The sequence below is a fragment of the Eucyclogobius newberryi genome, unplaced genomic scaffold, assembly GCF_026437365.1.
Source record: "Eucyclogobius newberryi isolate DKJ021-1_F unplaced genomic scaffold, fEucNew1.0.hap1 SCAF_4, whole genome shotgun sequence".
Lineage (NCBI taxonomy): Eukaryota > Metazoa > Chordata > Actinopteri > Gobiiformes > Gobiidae > Eucyclogobius > Eucyclogobius newberryi.
The window spans coordinates 17,830,525-17,850,242 of record NW_027316056.1 but is presented as its reverse complement, the minus strand read 5'-3'; the positions used below and the strand labels follow the sequence as shown (position 1 = coordinate 17,850,242).

Genomic DNA, 19,718 nt, shown 5'->3' with positions numbered 1-19,718 from the left:
CAGGTTAAGCCTCTGCTGCAGGTGACTCGGCAGGAGGAGGAGATGGGCCTGAAAGAAGAGGAGCTGATAAAAGCCAAAGAAGTTGCTACAAAGGTTGAATCTGAGCTCAAGGAGATATCACTGAAACACACAGCGGTAAGGAATTGTTTCCAATTAGACAATTCAATAGGTGACTTCCAGGCCTTTCACAATAACACATTTTGATGTGAGATATATTGTTACAGAAAATTTCCTGAAACTTCCTTATGCCAATGACACAATGACCCTAAATCAGGATAATTTAAACGCCTTAAATTATTAACTGTATACCGGTATTATCGTTAAAAAATGATAATGATTGTGACAGATCTAGTGACTTCTAATACATTTTACATACTTTGATAACAGTTTATTTTTCTATTTTACAAATTTGTTACACTTTATTGCTTTTTCCAAATATTTCCTCAACATGATGATTCTGGTCTGCTGTAGGTCCTGGAGGAGAGGAACGCGTTGCAGGAGCAGCTTCAGGCAGAGACGGAGCTGTACGCTGAGGCAGAGGAGATGAGGATCCGCTTGGGCGCAAAGAAACAGGAACTGGAGGAGATCTTGCACGAGATGGAGGCGCGACTTGATGAAGAGGAGGAGCGGGCTCAATCACTGCTTGTGGACAAGAAGAAGATGCAACAACAGATGCAGGTCAGTGTGAAAAAACATCACCAGGGAGATTTATTCAGTAAAAAAATCATTAAAACAGAGCACAATATTTTGCAGCAAATAGAAATGTTTTATTGTGATTTATTTTTTGGGTCAGTTTTTCATAAATCTGTAAGAATTTGAATAAATAAATACATGTTATTACAGTGTTGAATATACACACAAGCTGGATATTGTCAAAACATAATAAAATCCTTGCACTTTATTTTTCCTACATTTACAACTCTGTAAAGTTTTGAACACAAAATATTGACTTGCTGTCTCTACGCAGTATCCAAAAACTGGTGCTATGATAAAAGAAATGAAGAGGATCTGATAGACTGTTCTGTATGTTTTTATTTTCAGGAATTAGAGGAGCATTTAGAAGAGGAAGAAGACGCACGGCAAAAGCTACAATTGGAAAAGGTGACCTGTGAGGGAAAGATCAAAAAGCTGGAGGACGATGTTTTATTAATGGAAGACCAGAACAACAAGCTGCAGAAGGTAAATGCCAATGTAATACTGTAGCATCAACCTGTAGATAAAATCCTACCATCTCACTACTACTGTTGTTGTTGTTGTTGTTGCTGTTGCTGTTGCTGTTGCTGTTGCTGTTGCTGTTGCTGTTGCTGTTGCTGTTGCTGTTGCTGTTGCTGTTGCTGTTGCTGTTGCTGTTGCTGTTGCTGTTGCTGTTGTTGTTGTTGTTGTTGCTGTTGCTGTTGCTGTTGCTGTTGCTGTTGCTGTTGCTGTTGCTGTTGCTGTTGCTGTTGCTGTTGCTGTTTTGTAGGAGAGAAAGCTCATGGAAGAAAGGATTGCAGATTTCAGTACAAACTTGGCGGAAGAGGAAGAAAAATCAAAGAACCTCACAAAACTCAAAAACAAACATGAGTCCATGATCTCTGAACTGGAAGGTGAAAATCATTATTGTTTGAACAAATTACAGCTAAGAACCGTGTCATAAATGTTCAGGTTGATAATTATAGTTAAGATCATACTGTTTTAAGAGCTGTTGCCTGCTTTTAGTTCGCTTGAAGAAGGAGGAGAAGGGTCGTCAGGAGTTGGACAAAGCCAAGCGGAAGCTGGAGGCTGAGTCTAACGACATGCAGGAGCAGATCGCAGAACTCCAGGCTCAAATCGCTGAACTCAAAGCACAACTCGCCAAAAAGGAGGAGGAGTTACAGAACGCTTTGGCCCGGTAAAGAACACATCTGTTCCCATGATGTACAATAGTAGTAGGATGCACAAACTAAGAACTTGCTTCGACGATGGATGCAACATAGAACAAAGAATAGTAATAGTAAAAACATGTATTAAGTATATTAAAAGAAGGCATGCCAAATATAAATGTTACAATAAAATACAACAATATATACAGTAAGGCAAGGCAAGTTTATTTGTAGAGCACATTTCATACACAAGGCAATTCAAAGTGCTTCACAGCAGGAAAAATGCATTCAAATCACAAAGAAATTACAGAAACAGAAATAAAATAAAATGAACTAAATAAAAAAAAATAATAATAAAACACCTAGCCAAATCCAAATTTATCAGACCACATTGGCAGCATTCCAGACACTTCTTCCCATATTTATTTGACGTTGCAGCATGACAGGTGTCTCCGGGATGGACACATCACTTTTAGATTTATTTGTTCCCATATCTGCGCGCTTTCTGCAAACTGTAGACATATACAGACATATACAGTAGACATAAATAGTAGACATAAAATATACAGTAGACATAAATACTAAATCTTGAGTCAAACTGATGCCCAAATGAGCATCCAAATCACTGCATATTATTTGAAATGGAAAGGAAAAGTATACAGACCGTATACATTTGATAGCCAGTGCATAAAGTGCATAAATGTGATGTGTGTGAGGGAGTGTTTAGCTGGAAGCCAAAAGAGTGTTTGGAAAAGGTCAATACTATTATACACTTTTACCCTTATTCAGAGTCATTATTGGCAAAATTTACAATCTTGGAACTTTTTTCTGTAATGGAAGAACATTAAAAGTAAAAGTAATAATAATAGTAAAAAAAAGATAAATTATTTAGAAAAAGAAAAGGCTTGCAAAAATAAATATTAGAATAAAATTGACTTAATACAATTTCAGATATAATCCAACTTTTTTATTTAATACGTCAATTTTATGTCCAGGCTAGAGGATGAGACAGCCCAGAAGAACAATGCGTTGAAGAAGATTCGTGAGTTGGAGGGACACATCTCGGACCTTCAAGAGGACCTGGACTCAGAGCGCGCCGCGAGGAACAAGGCCGAAAAGATCAAGAGAGACCTGGGGGAGGAGCTGGAGGCGCTGAAGTCCGAGCTGGAGGACACACTGGACACCACCGCCACACAGCAAGAGCTCAGGTCAGTACAAACCAGTGCGAAGGTAAAATGAATGAGCTGTTTAATCAGTACTTTTCTTACCTGTGTGAGATCATGTATTATGATTAACAGCAATCTCTGAACCTTTAACAGTTGCATACTATAGTCGTAATATAGTTTGTTGTTTTGGATACTTTATTTGTTTTCATTTACATTAAACTAATATATTGGGAATCTATAACAAACTTTCTGTTGCTAGACTAGATTTAATCTAATATTATGAATTGTCTTTCAGGTTTGAGTTTTAAACTACATTTTGGAAACACAAATACTTTAAATGTGTTTGTATCCAATTATTATTAGCAAATGTTGTTGACATTTGCTTTTGTGATCAGAGCAAAGCGTGAACAGGAGGTGAATCTGCTGAAAAGAGCCATAGAGGATGAGAACCGGACCCACGAGGCCCAGGTCCAGGAGATGAGACAGAAGAACACGCAGGTCGTGGAGGAGCTGACGGACCAGCTGGAGCAGTCCAAACGAGTGAGGAAACTATCAAGAAATATTATTATGTTTATAGATCAGAATAATACCAGACATGATGACAAAACAGAACAGATTCAGAAGTTATGTACGTGCAAAATTGGATTAGATTGGACAATATACATACTTAGAATACATATAATAAATACAGTTAATTGTTTCAATCGTAATTCCAGCACATTATCAGGTATTCGATACTATTAAAACTTTTGATGTCTTTGTATAAATATAATTGTTTGTCTTCCCTTTGTTTAGGTCAAGTCAAACCTGGAGAAGGCTAAGCAGGCTTTGGAAAAGGAGACCTCAGAGTTGACGATGGAGGTGCGCTCGCTTTCCCAGGCCAGACAGGACGGAGAGAACAAAAGGAAGAAGCTCGAAAACCAAGTGACAGATTTGCAGTCACGCTTCAGCGACAGCGAGAAACAGAAGGCAGAGCTGGGTGACAGATGTGCCAAAACAACTGTACTATAAAGATTCTATTCTCTATTTAAAATGTGTGCAATTCTGAAGTAATATAAGTGGTATTTTCTTGCATTTGTTATATCTTAGGTTGAACTGGAGAGTGTGACCAACCTGCTGAATGAAGCGGAAGGCAAGAACATCAAACTAAGCAAAGATGTCACCAGTCTTTCCGCTCAACTCCAAGACTCACAGGTACTGGCAGCAGATTTCCTTCAATTATAAATGAAACAGCCCTTTATTTTTCATTTATGTTCATACTAGTCAATTGTCCTATCTCTCATCTCGTCCTATACTGAAATCCAGCACACATTATTGTTCACTACAGTAATAAATATTGTCTTTGGTCTTGCTTGAGACCTTCTGTTTGGCCATTCACAACCTCTGCCAGTGTTCATTTTATTGTTATCTGTTCTTTCCTGCTTTATCACAAATACATCTACAACATCATTCCAGAATAAAGATGATGGCTTTTTTTAAGATGGAGTCACCATTTCCTTTCAATGTTTTTTGTAGTTTTGAATTGCCTTTAAGAGGTCAATAATGCTTTATTAGAATATTTTGAAAAGTATGCAAGAACTATATTCTATCTCTCTATCTTCCACTGTCCTACTTCTACCAACACCACTTTTACCCCTTAAGCTTTCACTTCCTCTGTCTCTGTATTGGATTGGACTGATCTGTGTTTGATGACTGTAGGAGCTGCTTGCTGAAGAGACACGACAGAAACTTCAGCTGTCCACAAAGTTACGACAATCCGAGGATGACAAGAACAGTTTACAGGAGCAGCTCGAGGAGGAGATGGAGGCAAAGAGGAACGTGGAGAGACACGTGTCCACACTCAACATTCAGGTGTGACATCCACACAAATTATACATGTGTCTGTGTGATTACTGAAACTGGAAGTATGTTTGTATGTTGCCGGAAAACAGATGTGTTCAGTGTTTACAATGTTAATGAAAAGAGGTGGGACAATGAACTGGAAACACAAACACACAGATTACAAATATTATGTGATTATAATTTAAAAGCCTGTCAAAAATGATGCTAAATGGTTTGTGAGGTTGTATTTGAGTGCACCCTTGAGTTATCATGATTTGTCTCGCGTTTTGTCATGATTTTTCCTGATCCACACATAAATCGCTCTGCTTATTATATTAAGCAATGTGAGCAAAATCCTACCCTCACTTGTGTAAGAGTAATGTGTGAAAACATACTTGAATAAACATTATTTGTCCAGTTGTCAGATGCAAAGAAGAAGCTTGATGAAATGACCGGTAACGTTGAGCTCTTGGAGGAGGGAAAGAAGCGTCTGCAGAGGGACCTGGAGGCGGCAAACACTCAGTTTGAAGAGAAGGCTTCGGCGTACGACAAACTAGAAAAGACCAAAAACCGACTGCAACAGGAGCTGGAGGACACACTCATGGACCTGGACAACCAGAGACAGATCGTGTCCAACCTCGAGAAGAAGCAGAAGAAATTTGATCAGGTGAGATAAGTTTACTAGAGAAGGGTTTGTTTAGTGTTAGTCATCGGCTCTGAAGTCAGAACTTCAAATAAAAAATATAAATATAATAATAATCAAAGAAAATCTAGAAATCTTAACCTGATTTCTTGCTAGGGATTAGGTCCATAAGGAATATGTTTAATGAACTACTCAGACTTGTAACGTTTGTTTCATAAGATAGCCTCTCTGGTCCAACAATAGAGAAACAATGCAACAGCAAAGTACATGATAATTATCACGTTCCCACGTAAAAAAAATATTTTTTAATTATTATTATTATTTTTATATAATATCACGTTCCCTCAACATAATTATCATGTTCCCACGTGATATTTATTTTTTATTTTTTTTACTAAAAATAAAAATAAAATAAAAAAATTACCTGGGAACGTGATCATTATCACGTGGCCACTAATGTCACCTGCGGGGCTTTGTACAGATCAACCTTAAACTAGGTCAAAAACATAATGCATAATGACTTTTTGACAGAATTTAGAATGACATACTGTGAACAAATTAATAAAAACATCTTTCACTTTTAGATGCTTGCCGAGGAGAAGAGCATCTCCAGTAAATTTGCAGAGGAGAGAGACCGGGCGGAGGCGGAGGCACGAGAGAAGGAGACCAAGGCCTTGTCTCTGGCCCGGGCTCTGGACGAGGCCCAAGACTCCCGCGAGGAGCTGGAGCGCGTCAACAAGGCCCTGAAGATGGAGATGGAGGATCTGATCAGCTCCAAGGACGACGTGGGCAAGAGTGTAAGAGCTTCCCTAGCACAACCGTACCGTACACAGAGTTAGTTTTCAGCTCAAATAGAGTTTATATGTTATGGCAGTCTATTTGGAATTTATTTTAAACTGTAATAGTCATTAGCACTTGAGAACATATGTACTGTATGTGGCTTTCCTAGTACTACTTTTAGGCACTTTTTAGCTTAGCTTTGGAAGTTGCTCTGTACTTTTTCATTTAATTTAATTTAATTTAATTTAATGATCATTTAATTTAATATCAATTAAATTTTACATCATAGCCATCAATATCGTCATTATTACTTCTTACTTAATCATTGTGTTTTTGTTTAAATTTGTATATCTTATTATATCTTATTTATTTGATGTTTTTAATGCACATTTTACTACCACGTAGACTATATTTTGGATGATAAATGTATTTCTGCTACAAGAAAACTCAAACTAAATTTAAAAGTGCACTTCTTTGACGCATAATTGAAGGATGGGTCAGATGCAGAGGACACGTTAACTTTCGGAAACATAAAGTACAGCAAACCTAACCTTGACTGAATGTTCTCTCTCTCTTCTGAATCAGGTGCATGAGCTGGAGAAGTCGAAGCGCGGTCTGGAGGCTCAAGTGGACGAGATGAAGACACAGCTGGAGGAGCTGGAGGACGAGCTGCAGGCGGCGGAGGACGCTAAGCTGAGGCTGGAGGTGAACATGCAGGCGCTCAAGGCCCAGTTCGAGCGGGACCTGCAGGGACGCGACGAGATGGGAGAGGAGAAGAAGAGACAACTGATCAAACAGGTGACACAACTCATACTAACAAGCGGAGAACAAATCAAAGAGACCATAGCAATTCCGTATTAAGTGTGGCATTTCAGTCAGCCACACCATATAAACACTGTATTTATTTAAATTAATTTGATTTAGTTCATTATTTAAATTCATATGATTGGACCAAAAAAAACTATTGACACAACCTGATCCCTTAAATTGTGTTCTGGGTTTCAGACTGATAAGACTAGGACTGTTTCCAGGATGTAGCGTCCATGATCAGTTAAAAACAAAATCTTCCAAATGTTGCATAAATCAGGAAGCTTAAACCACTGAATACGTGCAATTAAAAATGGAATGAGAAGTCTTAAAATCCCAGGCCAAAACCTATAAAAGTGGTCTCTTAGTTGTACGATCAACTACGTTTTTGAGTAGAGCTCCATCAGAGGAACGAGCGCTGATGCATGTAGTGACTGCAGGTGCGTGAGCTGGAGACTGAGCTGGAGGATGAGCGTAAACAGAGAGCGAGTGCAGCCGCAGCCAAAAAGAAGCTAGAGACTGACATGAAGGACCTGGAAGGACAGATTGAAACCTCCAACAAGGGACGAGACGAGGCCATCAAGCAGCTCCGCAAACTCCAGGTGAGGAAACGGGATGGATGCATAAACATGAATTTAAAAAAATATATATAAATAACACTGTGTGGACTCTAGGCTCAGATGAAAGACTTCCAGAGAGAGCTGGACGATGCCCACGCTGCTCGAGAGGAGGTGCTGACCACGGCTAAAGAGAGTGAGAAAAAGGCCAAGAGTCTGGAGGCTGAGCTCTTCCAACTGCAGGAGGTGAGCACTTGACATAGAAACCATAGAAATCAAATAAACTAAAAAAAATAAAAACTCCCATTTCTGTAATATTTTATGATATCTTAGGATCTGGCTGCAGCAGAGAGAGCTCGTAAACAAGCAGAGGCAGAAAGAGACGAGTTGTCTGATGAACTGGCGAGCAATTCCTCTGGAAAGTGAGTTGAACTACGGTGATGTGGTTTGATGTTGATAATACAGGATTTATTTTGGTCGTTTGGTTTATTCTTTCCAGATCGGCCTTGGCAGATGAAAAGCGACGTCTTGAGGCCAAGATTTCTCAGCTGGAGGAGGAGTTGGAGGAGGAGCAGGGCAACATGGAAATCCTCAATGACAGGCTGCGCAAGAGCACACAACAGGTAAAATAATAGATAAATAGATAGCTTAATCAGATACAGTGATTGTTCTACTGTTCACAGGTGGATCAGCTGAACACCGAGCTGCAGACTGAGCGTAGCACCTCTCAGAAGAACGACAGCGCCCGACAGCTGCTGGAGCGACAGAACAAGGAGCTGAAAGCTAAACTGCAGGAGATGGAGAACCAGGTCAAGTCTAAGTTCAAGTCCTCCATCACGACCCTGGAGGCTAAAGTAGCTCAGCTGGAAGAGCAGCTGGAACAGGAGAGCAGGTGAGGAGCAGGTCCATCGACAAATTTGTTTCTCAACTTGAAGAGCAATTCAGTTCTATTTTAAGTCTGAATATTTAGACATCCTTGTCTTGTGAGCATCTCATTTTGAACATGTGTTTTTCATAAGGGATAAGCAGGCCAATGCAAAGAGCATTCGTCAGAAGGACAAGAAGATGAAGGACCTGGCGATGCAAGTGGAAGATGAGAGGAAGCAGGCAGAGCAGTACAAAGACCAGGTAATTAAAATCATATTTTTAAAATGTTTTCGGTTTAAGTGCCTCTACTAATCCTCTTGTTTCTGTTCCTCTCATCAGGCTGAGAAGGCAAATGCCCGTATGAAGCAGCTGAAGCGTCAGCTCGAGGAGTCAGAGGAGGAGTCCCAGCGCGCCACGGCCGCACGCAGGAAACTGCAGCGTGAGCTGGACGAGGCGACTGAGGCCAACGATTCCATGAGCCGTGAGGTCAACACTCTCAAGACCAAACTCAGGTGAGAGGTTCGACACCATAAACACTACACAACATTTGATTGCCTGAATATAGCAGGCAGCAAATATCAAATCCCTGTCCACAACTAACAAGCTCAGTTCCATGATAAAAATGGTAACGTCACATTGATAAAATAAACTGTTATTTCCTAAATGTCCACATAGAAAACATGTATGTCCGTGTCTATTACAGAGGCAACCCTGAACCCAAGGAGTAACACAGCAGGTACCACTGAGCTACTGTAGCCCAGAGCTGCTCATCACTGTTTTCTATTTCTATCACAGTCTACCTGAGACAAAAATGGCTCAAACTCATTCAATGTTGCTCTAATTCACCGCTGGGGCCATCTTTTTCTCAGTGCTTGGTTTAACTTCCCTAAACCAAACTCATTGTCCTGAACCAGGACTGAAATGAGTTACAAAGATAACCAGCAGGCTTAATCCATAACCAAAGCATTCTCTACTGAATTCTTTTTAGAATAAACCAAGAGTGGTTTTGAGTAAACATCTTTTCACATAATTTCTGCACTCACAGTTTATTATTTTTCTGTTTGTGTGATAAAATGTGAATATATGATTATATATGATGTATTTTATCTGCATAATAGTGATATATTATCTGCATCATTAGTCTAAGAGAAAAACGGCATGTGTAACAAACTGCATTTGTTTGTGAAGGTGTCGTAAAGATGGAGCAAAGAATGTTTACCCTAGGGAGGGGGTGCAACAGCCCAGGGGGGTTTGGGTAATGTTTACCCAAGGCTTTATCTCTAGGAAAAATACCAGCTGTTGTAAAAGACAAGTGCCTTGATGTGAAGCTGACCAATGAGAAATGTGACCCGCCTATTCCATAATATCTAATAAAACCAACCTGCATGAGAAAAAAACGTTGTGAGACGCAGGAGGGTCACCGGGCTGCTTACAACAGCCTGGGTGACGCAGCCCGGCGTTTTCTCCCATGCATACCACACAAAAGTCTGATATTTCTGTGTCGTTTCATATTCTAAGTTGAATTGTGTTCTCTGTGTGTTAAAGAATAGCATTGGTGTATGTCTAATTCCATCACATTTTGTCCATGTGCGTTTTTGTGTCTTCGTGGTGTTTTAGGCGTGGAAACGAGCCCTCCTTTGGCAGTACTCCTCGCCGGATCGGAGGCGGGCGGAGGGTGATCGAGGATGCCTCAGAGGAGGAGGGCGATTCCCAAGGCGACTTCAATGGAAAGTCCACAGAATAATGGACTTGATGCCCATCACAGAAGATTCCATTCCTGAAATGTCACCTTGTCCCAATTTACTTAATATTTTTACAACTTACATTTGTGTATGGAGCACCTTTTCTTGGCACAAACTAAAGTACTTGATACCAGCTGGTTTTTTTTAAGATCCCGCAGAAGTGTGATTTATGGTTCAACATTATTTTCACTGTTCACTGAATTATTATTGAACGCTCTTATACAAGCTTTACACCAATAGGTGCCTCTAATGATCATGCTACTGTTAATATCCGAGCCTCAGATCGGCACAGTAACTCACCCCTTTCCTTTGAAAATTATGTAAATCTGATTATGTAACTTTATCATCCTGTTGCCTGTGACTGCTGTTACCGTTTGTGCTCCACTGCAGTGGACTGCCGTCTGAAGCCGAGGACATATTTAGCTGTTTAGTCACCTTTAGGTAATACTTCCTTTGATCAGAGCCAGACAAGGTTTGGCGATTCCCAAAATGATAGGCCTAGTCATTCAGACACAATAATCCATTACTGTCCATGTGCACCTCTAAGCAAATATTTTATATAATCAAATGATGTTTACATGACACTTTAACTGTTGAAGCACCTGCACTGAAAATAAAGATAACATGTATCAGTTTGAAAAAATGTCTCTTTATTTCACTAGTTTGTCATTAGATCAATAATTTCTATTTCAAGAATATTGTAACCAGGTTAAATGTAAGTCTTAGGCACATATATCTGATATAGAGCAGTTGCATCAGTGCTATAAAAAACGCCCAGTACACAGTGATCAGAGATTACTTACAATTACAGTAAGCCCATGTACATTGAATTAAATGGTAACAGCAAAGAGCAGGATCTTGCAACCATGAAATCCTACACTTGTTTCCTGAGGCAGAAAACTGCCTCATGATAAAAGTAGCATTTAAGTAATGAATGGCAGTATAAAGCCACTCACGTTTCAACGTTTCACTGAAAAGAATTCCACCTCTCCTCTCCTAAAACAACACAAAGTAAACAAAATGATGTGCTTGTCAATGAAATAAATTATTGCTTGGTCCGATTTTCATCTTGGAAATGGGATTTGATTAGTTGGACTAACATTGGTCTCATTCAGTACTGTACATGTGCTGACTTAGAAACACAACATAGATCAGGCAGCAACCTTACTTTTATCTTTAACAGTTATTTGTTTGAGGCGGTTCAGCAGAAGCCATTTCAAGACTAAATCTATCGTTCAACCTGAAATCGGTTGAACGTTAGATTAAGTTGTATGCATTTGGGTTAGACTGATTAAAAAAGTAATACAGAAAGTAGTCTAAGGACAAATAATTGCATGCTCTTTAAGCTACCATCCCAAACCTTAGGCAGTGAGTGAGGCATTTCAATAAATGGGGGGGAGACAAAGACAAAAAAAAACAACCAAAAACCTCTCAATTTACACCATATCAAAGTTTTGTCATCTGAAAGGCCACTAGCACATGACTGTAAATAGAATTCCAAGATCAAATGTTCCCATGTTTGGCAGTTCAGTGTTTATATAAACTTTAGTTTGGTTTAAATATAGACTGGTTTTGTGAACTATCTAAAAAATACATTTCAATATATTGCGTTGTTCCAACCTGGTTCAAAAGCTATCAACAAATCTAACAGCTTTTTGAGGTCTCTACTTTACTCCACATGGCAGGGCAATTTTAACAGGTTTGGACATGATTCACATTATAACCAAACCAAACCAAACCAAACAAGCTACAGTTCTGTTGTACATGCAATATGAACCACAGGCAGCAGTAGTCCATGCACTGATTATGTGGAGCAAATCAATCCTATGGGACACACAGTGTCGACCGAAAGAAGTCAATCTAATCACTGCATATTTTTGTACAGCAGGTCAGAAGATCAGAAGGACAGTTAATTGCAGAGGTAGCAGTCTCATAGAAGTATCTTCACACCGCCCTGTGGTGACTGTGCACCTTGAGAGAGGCCTCGTGGAGGAGCTGGGCCGAACTCTAACTGTTTCACTACACTAAAAAAGAAAAGTGAAAAACATGAAGATAAATGAATCAAATCATAGCACACTAATTCTCATGAAACAGCGCATACCTGTCATACTGTGGAGGTGGGCAGCTTACGTGGATGTCAGAGCCTCCTCCTAAACCAGCAGAACTGGCAGGAGCAAGAGCTGGTCGACTAATGGACGTGTCATACACAAATTCTCGACAAGACGCCAACTTGGACTCCAAGTTCTGCTCAAGCATATCAAACACATTTAATCAATACTGTGTATTTAATATTACTTCTGTATACACTATAATCAGCTTTCTTACCCCAACTTTTCTCAGTAGTTCTCCAACAATATTAAGTGCAGATATCCGAGCAGATGTTGTCAAGGGAGTGCCCGTTAGCCCATCACCTTCAAAAGTGAAGATAGTCATTTTTCTTTACTGCTTCATATTAAGCATGTAATAGTTCATGTAGCCAAGTGCAGGAACGATTTTCAATAGCTAGAACTACAATTGGGGGGCAACTTCCAGAATGATTTCCGCAGTAACTGCTAATGCTCACCTCTACGGATGCTGGAGACAGGGGGCGTGTCAAACGAGCTTATCGGTTTAGCCGGCGTAGAGGGGAGTGTAGGGTTAATAGCAGAGGGGCACTGCAGATCTCGCTCTGCGTCTCTCCCTAAGCTGCTCGACGGTCGTTTGTCTACTTGTCGTACAGCCAACTCCTGACGAAGGTCTATGATAGGAAAATAGTGTTATTTAATAAACAAAACACACATTTTTAGATTGTCTTGTAGATCAAAATAATTTGCAACTCAAAAGTGTGTACCTCGAGCTTCATCCTTAAGTCTCTGAACAGATTCCAGAAGGTTCTCTTTCTCATCAAGCTCACTTTCAAGGAAGGCATTTCGCTCTATTACGTGGTTCATCCTCTGCTCAAAGTCCTCCAGCGACATGATAGTTGCCCTGTAATAAAAACAGTAAAAATATTAGGATATTTTTTCTTGAGATTTTTTTTTTTTCCCCACAACCAACCTTTTGGTCCTTTCTAGATCATCGTTGGACTGCTCTAGCTCTCTGATGTATTTTTGAAGGTGATCTCTCATAGCTGTAGTTTTCATCAGATCCTCCTCCAGTGTAGAAATGTGCCTTGAAGCTTCTGAGTGCTGCATCTCAATTTTTTCCTGTTAAAAGTTCAAACAATTATAATTTATTTGATAGTAAATGTATTGGTGATTGGTGATGAGAATGGATAAATTATATTAACTTGTTTGGACAGAAAAACCTTTAAGCAATGTGGAATCTTGCACAATTCTTTAATTCATAACAGTATAATTAAGTCACTTTTCCAGTGGCTATATTTAACATATCAATCCATGCTTTAACAATCCAGCCAATAATTTTACTAGCAGCAGTAACATGCTGGTAAGAGATAAATAGAGGCCTTTATAAGAGACTCCTGGAGCAGTGGAGCACATGGCACAAGGGAATCTAGTTTAGTTTGTGGGAGCACAACCTTCACATTCTCCAGCTCCATCCGCAGTCTGTTGTTGTCCAGGAGAAGATCTTTGTTACGCCCTTCACATTGCTTCAGCTCCGACTCCAGCTCAGCCTCATAGTCTCGACTCATCTGCTGAAACTCCTGCAGCTCCTCTTGCACCTCATCAGACCTAAATAGCACATTTACAATCGAGGCTTAAATATTAAGGCAAAATAGGCTCATGTACAGCACACTGCGTGTACTCGTACCTTTGCTGGTGTTTCTCTGCCTGCTCCTTCCAGAAGCACAGCTCCTCTTCCATCGATGCAAACTTGATCGTCGTTGGCTCTACCATCTTGACTTTACAGATCTGACAAATTGTTAGTGCAATGTTAGCTAAGCTAGTTATTTTATAAATTTTGAAACGCTTTGTTTGATGTACAATGAAAACTTACGAGCAAGTTTTACTGATCTTTAATCAAAGCCTAAATTAGAAGGAAGCACAGCAAAAACTAACTGCATTGTTTGGTTACACATCAACTTTAGCTAACTATTAGCTAGCTCTTTAGCAAATTTAATCTAGCGTCCACTGAGTTTGAATTGTTCATTTTTGATTGAAAATGCGTGATAGAAAAAAGCGAAGAACCCACCTGCATAAAAGAAATGCTTTAAAACCACCTATAAAGTAAAATATCCACGAGCTAATCGCGCTCGGTTTTGTAGTTTAGTGAAGGAGTTTCATACAAATACAAACGGAGCAATGGAGCTCGTTTATGATTGGTCCATCAAAATGACGATTATCCTGTCTTATCCAATCACATTAGACTACCGGAGTGGTCTCAGCCAATCAGCGCCACCTGACGACAGCCTGTCCATCACCATGGATCACATGGATTACTCTTTTTTTCTAATACAGTGTAGCAGGGTAAAACCACGGATCTATTGCGTAAAACACATACTTTGAAGTCGTGCAACTCCAGTAGGTGGCGGTAAATGCACCTTTTCAGTTGGCTACCAACCGCCATTAAAGTAACCCAACCCAACAAAATTTTTAGCCCAAATATGACCGTGTCAACACTTTTCTATTTCCAAACAATAAGAGCGGAGAGCTCCTGCAGTAAACTCAAACAATCCAGTGAAAGCAACACACACACATGTATTTTATTTGCCTTTATGAGTAGGAATAGACCAAAGGTGCAATAATCTGAGGTAGTTGAAAACAATTTGACGTTAGCAATGTTGGGGGAGTGAGTATGGCATTGTATCATTATAAGAAGTAAAACAGATAATTTCTTAAAAAACAGTAAGAAGATAAACTGCAGATTGAAGATGTGTCGTTGTTATTGAATGCAGTTAAAATATGGCCTGAACCTATGACCCTTTCAAATACCATGTTAATTTTGAAATCCTGAGTTAGAACATGAAACAGCATATTAACAGACAAAACTTTCACAGACTTTAAAGCTAAATTGTAGTTTGTAATTCTGACAATATGTTTGCATAAACCTTTATAATAGGCTTTCTGGTTTTGCTTTTGGGCATTTGCACACGTAAACATAGTACAAAATATTTGAGTAAACCATAAGAAAAACATTTTAGGTAGGAAAAATGGAAGAAGAAAATAGCAAGACAATCATTCATTAGTCTTGTTTCAGCATGCCATGTTATCTGCAATAAATGTATATTAATTACATTTGTTATACGTTGTACACATATTAGTTTTCTTCACTTTTGATTTTCTTCTACTCTTTTATTGTCTTTCACTTCATTCTTGAGTACACATGTCCCCTTCTCACAGTCCACCACATCCGTCTTCACTTGACCCAGAGTTTGCAACAGGCACATGGTATCAAATCCTTCATCACTCGACTCTTGTAACAACTCCAGTACCTGTAACAACACATGACATCGTTTCACACACATACCACCGGTCTGACCTAAATCCTGACCACTGCAAAACACATCAAGATGCTCTGAACCACTCTATCCATCTCAACTTGGCCCATGTCAAATAATCAATGAAGGCTTTTTTTCTCTGCCTCAAATATATCCACTCTAAGGACTAAAGGTTCACCGACCAATGTTACAAGTGTCATGATGATGTACGGAAATGTTATATTGACAATACCATAACATGTAGGTCGAGATTCAGTCTTTTATAATCTGTAATAATATCTTTGGATGGTTTTGATTGAGATGTTTACAGCCAATCCTATGTCAGTAAAAGCATGTGGTTTTGAGAAGAGTCCATATTTTGGAGAACATTTTATTGTTTAATAGTTTTGTTTTTGTTTTAAATGGCAATTATTAAAGAAAGGTTCTCACTCAGTTTTGAATAAAAGAGCGAGAAACCTACGCAAATGAAATGTAGTTCTGTTTTAATTTTTTCCAGTTTTTTTTTAACCTGGTTTAGATAAAGATTGATAAAAAGAAAAATAAGAAAGACAAAATATACCAGTAATCTCCCCCCACTGTTAATTTCAATAATTATGGTGTCATGGGTCAATTCCAGACATCATCGGGTGAATCGGTTTTAATATTATGCTGTGAAATCAGTCAAACTCACCTGCAGGCACTTGTATGACTTCAACTGGCTCAGATTCTCTTCTAGAAACAGCAAATACATGCTCAGATCATTGTAGACTGGGGTAACCACTCCCAAAGAGCCAAACCCCGGGAGCATGTCGTACGGCCGGAGAAAGCTTGAACTTTGCCGTGCCGGTCCGATGACGGCGCAGATCACCAGAGGCGCCAGGAGGATGTAGACCACCAGGTTGATGTAGCTGAGCAGCCTGAACACACCCACAGCCACGAGTTTGCACTGCACCGCTGCGGGCACGGAGCTGTCGTTTTGAAGAAGGCCTTTCCTCAAGTCGCAGGGAAACTCGTCAGTGAGCGAGGCCAGCTGGATATAGTAACCGAGATACATGCAGGCTAACAGCAGGATCAGCAGGGTGAGGCCACGACAAGCCAAGTATCTGACCACGAGGCCCCGAGAGAAGCGCTTAGTCTTGAGATAATGTTCCACTAATGGATATTTGAAGCATCCTTCAGTCAGGTCCAAGGCACTGTGGTAGAAAACATACTTATCATTATAAATGTGTTACGTCAGTTTGGAAAATGCCAAGTGAAAATTGTATTAGGTTGTCTTGGGACTTCTGAGCAAATAAACTTCAAGCACACACCAAGACATATCAGAGAGAAGATTTGTGGCAATGCAGAGGAAAGCAACTTTCTGTTTCCACACAAAATCGTCAATTAAGTTAAAACAGCATCTTATGACTTGTATTAAGGAATAGAAATGGTAAATTGGGAATACATAACAGTAAAGACTTACAAAAAGTTTCAATTTCAGGCCTAAAACGTTTTATTTTTTTAGGATGTGTGGTCCTGGTTTGAGCCCAGTTTATTGAGCCCTGATGTAAACTTGATTTTGCCCTGTTGTAGCCCTGGTTTGGTCCTCGTTTAGTCGAGGCTTTGGTGTGCAAGCATGAATGTACCCTTAGTTAAAATACAAAACCTGCAAACACATTTCTGGATGCAATTTTTTACATAGATGCCACAAATCATACGCCTACAGATGAAAAATGTGACCATCTTTTATGATTAAATATGATTATGTCCTACCTTTGAGAGTCCTCAGCTCCATCCTTGCTATCTAAAGAAGCCAGATTCTTGGCCAGACGGATTGAGCGATTGTAAAAACGGTCCAGTTCCTCCATGATGAAACTGAGATCCGAGGAAAGGTGTGGCGCAGCCGTGAATCTCCAGAACAGAGCAGGGATGTAAAGGAGGATGGCAAATAAGAGCAGGATGTACGGGAAAAACTAAAAAATATAAAAGTATTGAAACAAATTTATTGTAATAAATGTATTTCAGAATAATAATAAAGTCTTTCTGATGCATTGCTGACAGTACCTTGTGCAACCATAGTGGAGTGTTCTCAGATTGCTGCTGTACTGCTGCCCAACAAAATGAGTCAACATAGTATGCTTGTCTCCAGGAGAAGTTTGTCGGAGCAAAGCAACTGATCTGTGTACCTAGAAGAGACACAACATAAGCACAGAATATACGTATTGTATACTATTTACTGACAAGATTCCACATTCAATTCCACGAAGTAAAGAGTGATTATTACTTATGCTGGTGATTCTGTTGTGATCACATGCAATGGCATTTATTTATCTATTTATTTATTTTTATCTTTATTATTTTTCCCCTCCATCCCTTGTTGGGTAATGGGAGGTTTTGTCTATGGGAGTTTTTGTATATAGGAGATCTTCTACTGAGAGTGTTTTTCAAACTTCCTATAAGTGATCTGTTCTTCTGTATCTACCTCTGTATCTACCTGCGTTGCATCAATTAAATTTCCCCATGTGGGACAATAAAGGAATATCTTATCTTATCTTACTAGTTCTTCAATACAAGAGGCTCAACCAGCCATGCATGATTAAATCATGATCGATGTGATAATTGAGCTTTTGGCAGTAGCAGCAATATAGAAACCTACAAATAGAAATTAACTAATGTCATATGACCATGGACTCTGCGCATACCAACCCTGGTCCACTGTAACGATGACCTACTTTGAACATAAAGAAACAGTCAATATTGTAAAGCAGTCTATTTCTGATGCATGGAGAATTTGAACTGAAAGAGTTGCATTCACTTATCAACTTGTACTTCTTATGATTAAATGCATTTTATTTCGGAACAAAGTTGGTTTTCAGTTGGTTTTCCCATATTCAATTCAATTTATTTTTGTAGCACCCAAAATAACCACAGCAGTTGCCTCGAAGAGCAACAGTGAAAAACAGATTGTATAATTATAGATATATATAGATAGATATTGACTCAAAGGACTGGTAAATGTCACATGGTAACAGCAGACAGGATGACTGAAGTTTTAAGAGGATTGTAGATTGCCAATTAAACTAAGACCCAATGCCCATATGTCAGGTACTTTCAATAACAGATCAATGCATTTGGTGTCATCATTATCAACATCAGCAGCAGTGTTTTGTCTGGGTGTGACGGGGAGAAGGGTGGAGTCGCCCTCACACACCCCAGTTCTGTGCTATATCCAGTTCTGAGCATAGCACTTTCTTTTTTGAATGAAAACACTGTTCACCTAAGAAATAAATAAAAACACAACTCACCCACGGACACCTCTTGAGCAAAGGCGAGAGAGATCAGGAATAAAGGCAGCCCCACGGAAAGAAACGTGACAATTTTGTCCACAGCCAGCTCCAGGCGCACACCTTTGTATGTGTTGCTCTGTCCTTCTGTCGGATCCTTCAATAGAAAGTCGCTGAAGACATATTCAGTGGCTGCGTGTGCGATCGCCATGATAAAGGAGAACAAAAGCCCCGGGTTTTGTTTAATTGAATAACGTCTTAACCGCTAACTTGCAGCGTGTTCTTCAATTCACCATCATCTCGCGAACCGGTATTTATGGTGATAATAAACTAGAAAGGCTCCTGTAAAGACCATGAGTAGAAAAAACTATCCATAATCGCCACTGACAAAGAGGATGATGGTAAACCTGCTGTCTCGTTCCGTCAGTCACAGAGCAGGAGGAGCAGTAGCAACAGGGGGGCACATGCAGTCTCCATTTCAACCACTGGGGGCGCAATATCCTTACGTGACTATGACGTCAGACTATGTAAAAACATTGACTTATGGTGCATTTATTTACCTAACGCCTTAATATTGATGATAATGTTAAATTCAATATTTTTAATTTATTATGCATTAAGTTTAAGGCTATATTCTGGTGTGATTGATCATAAATTTGAACAATCGTGACTTATTGACTACTAAAATGATTGTTGACAATTATCTGGATTTTAAAACACAAAAAAGGGTTTTTATCACAACAACGGTGGCAAAATAGAATAAGCGTGATTGTGTTTTTTGTTTATTGCTTGTTATACTTATTTATTTTTTTGTAGGATGTACGGGAATATTCTGTACACCTACACAATTTTATTTCGTGCATTTTACAATATTC

General features: G+C 39.4%; 3 protein-coding genes across 4 annotated transcripts in view; 1 reads left to right on the top strand and 2 right to left on the bottom strand.

Annotated features, from left to right (window-relative positions):
• The window catches only part of myh11a (myosin, heavy chain 11a, smooth muscle), a 28,655-nt gene extending 17,788 nt beyond the window's left edge, over positions 1-10,867 (top strand). For both annotated transcript variants that reach the window (XM_072462926.1, XM_072462925.1), the window contains 21 exons: positions 4-135; positions 472-678; positions 1,042-1,179; positions 1,463-1,586; positions 1,699-1,870; positions 2,837-3,049; positions 3,403-3,547; positions 3,803-4,009; positions 4,097-4,201; positions 4,706-4,858; positions 5,247-5,495; positions 6,056-6,268; positions 6,837-7,049; positions 7,499-7,660; positions 7,733-7,861; positions 7,949-8,037; positions 8,115-8,238; positions 8,299-8,507; positions 8,635-8,743; positions 8,822-8,994; positions 10,100-10,867. In XM_072462926.1, coding sequence (XP_072319027.1) covers positions 4-135; positions 472-678; positions 1,042-1,179; positions 1,463-1,586; positions 1,699-1,870; positions 2,837-3,049; positions 3,403-3,547; positions 3,803-4,009; positions 4,097-4,201; positions 4,706-4,858; positions 5,247-5,495; positions 6,056-6,268; positions 6,837-7,049; positions 7,499-7,660; positions 7,733-7,861; positions 7,949-8,037; positions 8,115-8,238; positions 8,299-8,507; positions 8,635-8,743; positions 8,822-8,994; positions 10,100-10,226 — 3,393 coding nt within the window. In that variant the 3' untranslated portion in view covers positions 10,227-10,867. The remainder of the gene's footprint in view (positions 1-3; positions 136-471; positions 679-1,041; positions 1,180-1,462; positions 1,587-1,698; positions 1,871-2,836; positions 3,050-3,402; positions 3,548-3,802; positions 4,010-4,096; positions 4,202-4,705; positions 4,859-5,246; positions 5,496-6,055; positions 6,269-6,836; positions 7,050-7,498; positions 7,661-7,732; positions 7,862-7,948; positions 8,038-8,114; positions 8,239-8,298; positions 8,508-8,634; positions 8,744-8,821; positions 8,995-10,099) is intronic.
• Positions 10,839-14,118, bottom strand: nde1 (nudE neurodevelopment protein 1). The gene is made up of 8 exons (XM_072462927.1): positions 13,975-14,118; positions 13,742-13,895; positions 13,261-13,409; positions 13,055-13,191; positions 12,788-12,961; positions 12,550-12,635; positions 12,326-12,468; positions 10,839-12,248 (listed from the first exon to the last, which is right to left on the bottom strand). Exons 1-8 carry the CDS (start codon positions 14,058-14,060, stop codon positions 12,155-12,157), a joined length of 1,023 nt encoding a protein of 340 aa, XP_072319028.1. The 5' UTR covers positions 14,061-14,118; the 3' UTR covers positions 10,839-12,154.
• An 811-nt stretch (positions 14,119-14,929) lies between these two features.
• LOC140378065 (pannexin-1-like) lies at positions 14,930-19,297 on the bottom strand. The gene is made up of 5 exons (XM_072463697.1): positions 18,865-19,297; positions 17,624-17,745; positions 17,333-17,532; positions 16,272-16,773; positions 14,930-15,595 (listed from the first exon to the last, which is right to left on the bottom strand). The coding sequence occupies exons 1-5, from the start codon at positions 19,052-19,054 to the stop codon at positions 15,431-15,433; spliced, it is 1,179 nt and encodes a 392-aa protein (XP_072319798.1). The 5' UTR covers positions 19,055-19,297; the 3' UTR covers positions 14,930-15,430.
• Between the last annotated feature and the right edge of the window lie 421 nt (positions 19,298-19,718).

What these genes read in the sequence shown, in the direction of transcription:
- nde1 (XM_072462927.1), bottom strand. Translation starts at nt 14,060, where the DNA reads ATGGTAGAGCCAACGACGATCAAGTTTGCATCGATGGAAGAGGAGCTG. An exon ending in ACTTAAGGATGAAGCTCGAG is followed by an intron (nt 12,962 to 13,054) that starts GTACACACTTTT and finishes TTCCTATCATAG; the next exon opens with ACCTTCGTCAGGAGTTGGCT. An exon ending in TGTCTCCAGCATCCGTAGAG is followed by an intron (nt 12,636 to 12,787) that starts GTGAGCATTAGC and finishes TCACTTTTGAAG; the next exon opens with GTGATGGGCTAACGGGCACT.
- LOC140378065 (XM_072463697.1), bottom strand. Translation starts at nt 19,054, where the DNA reads ATGGCGATCGCACACGCAGCCACTGAATATGTCTTCAGCGACTTTCTA. An exon ending in TGCTCAAGAGGTGTCCGTGG is followed by an intron (nt 17,746 to 18,864) that starts GTGAGTTGTGTT and finishes TGTCTCTTCTAG; the next exon opens with GTACACAGATCAGTTGCTTT. An exon ending in GGAGCTGAGGACTCTCAAAG is followed by an intron (nt 16,774 to 17,332) that starts GTAGGACATAAT and finishes TTTCTACCACAG; the next exon opens with TGCCTTGGACCTGACTGAAG.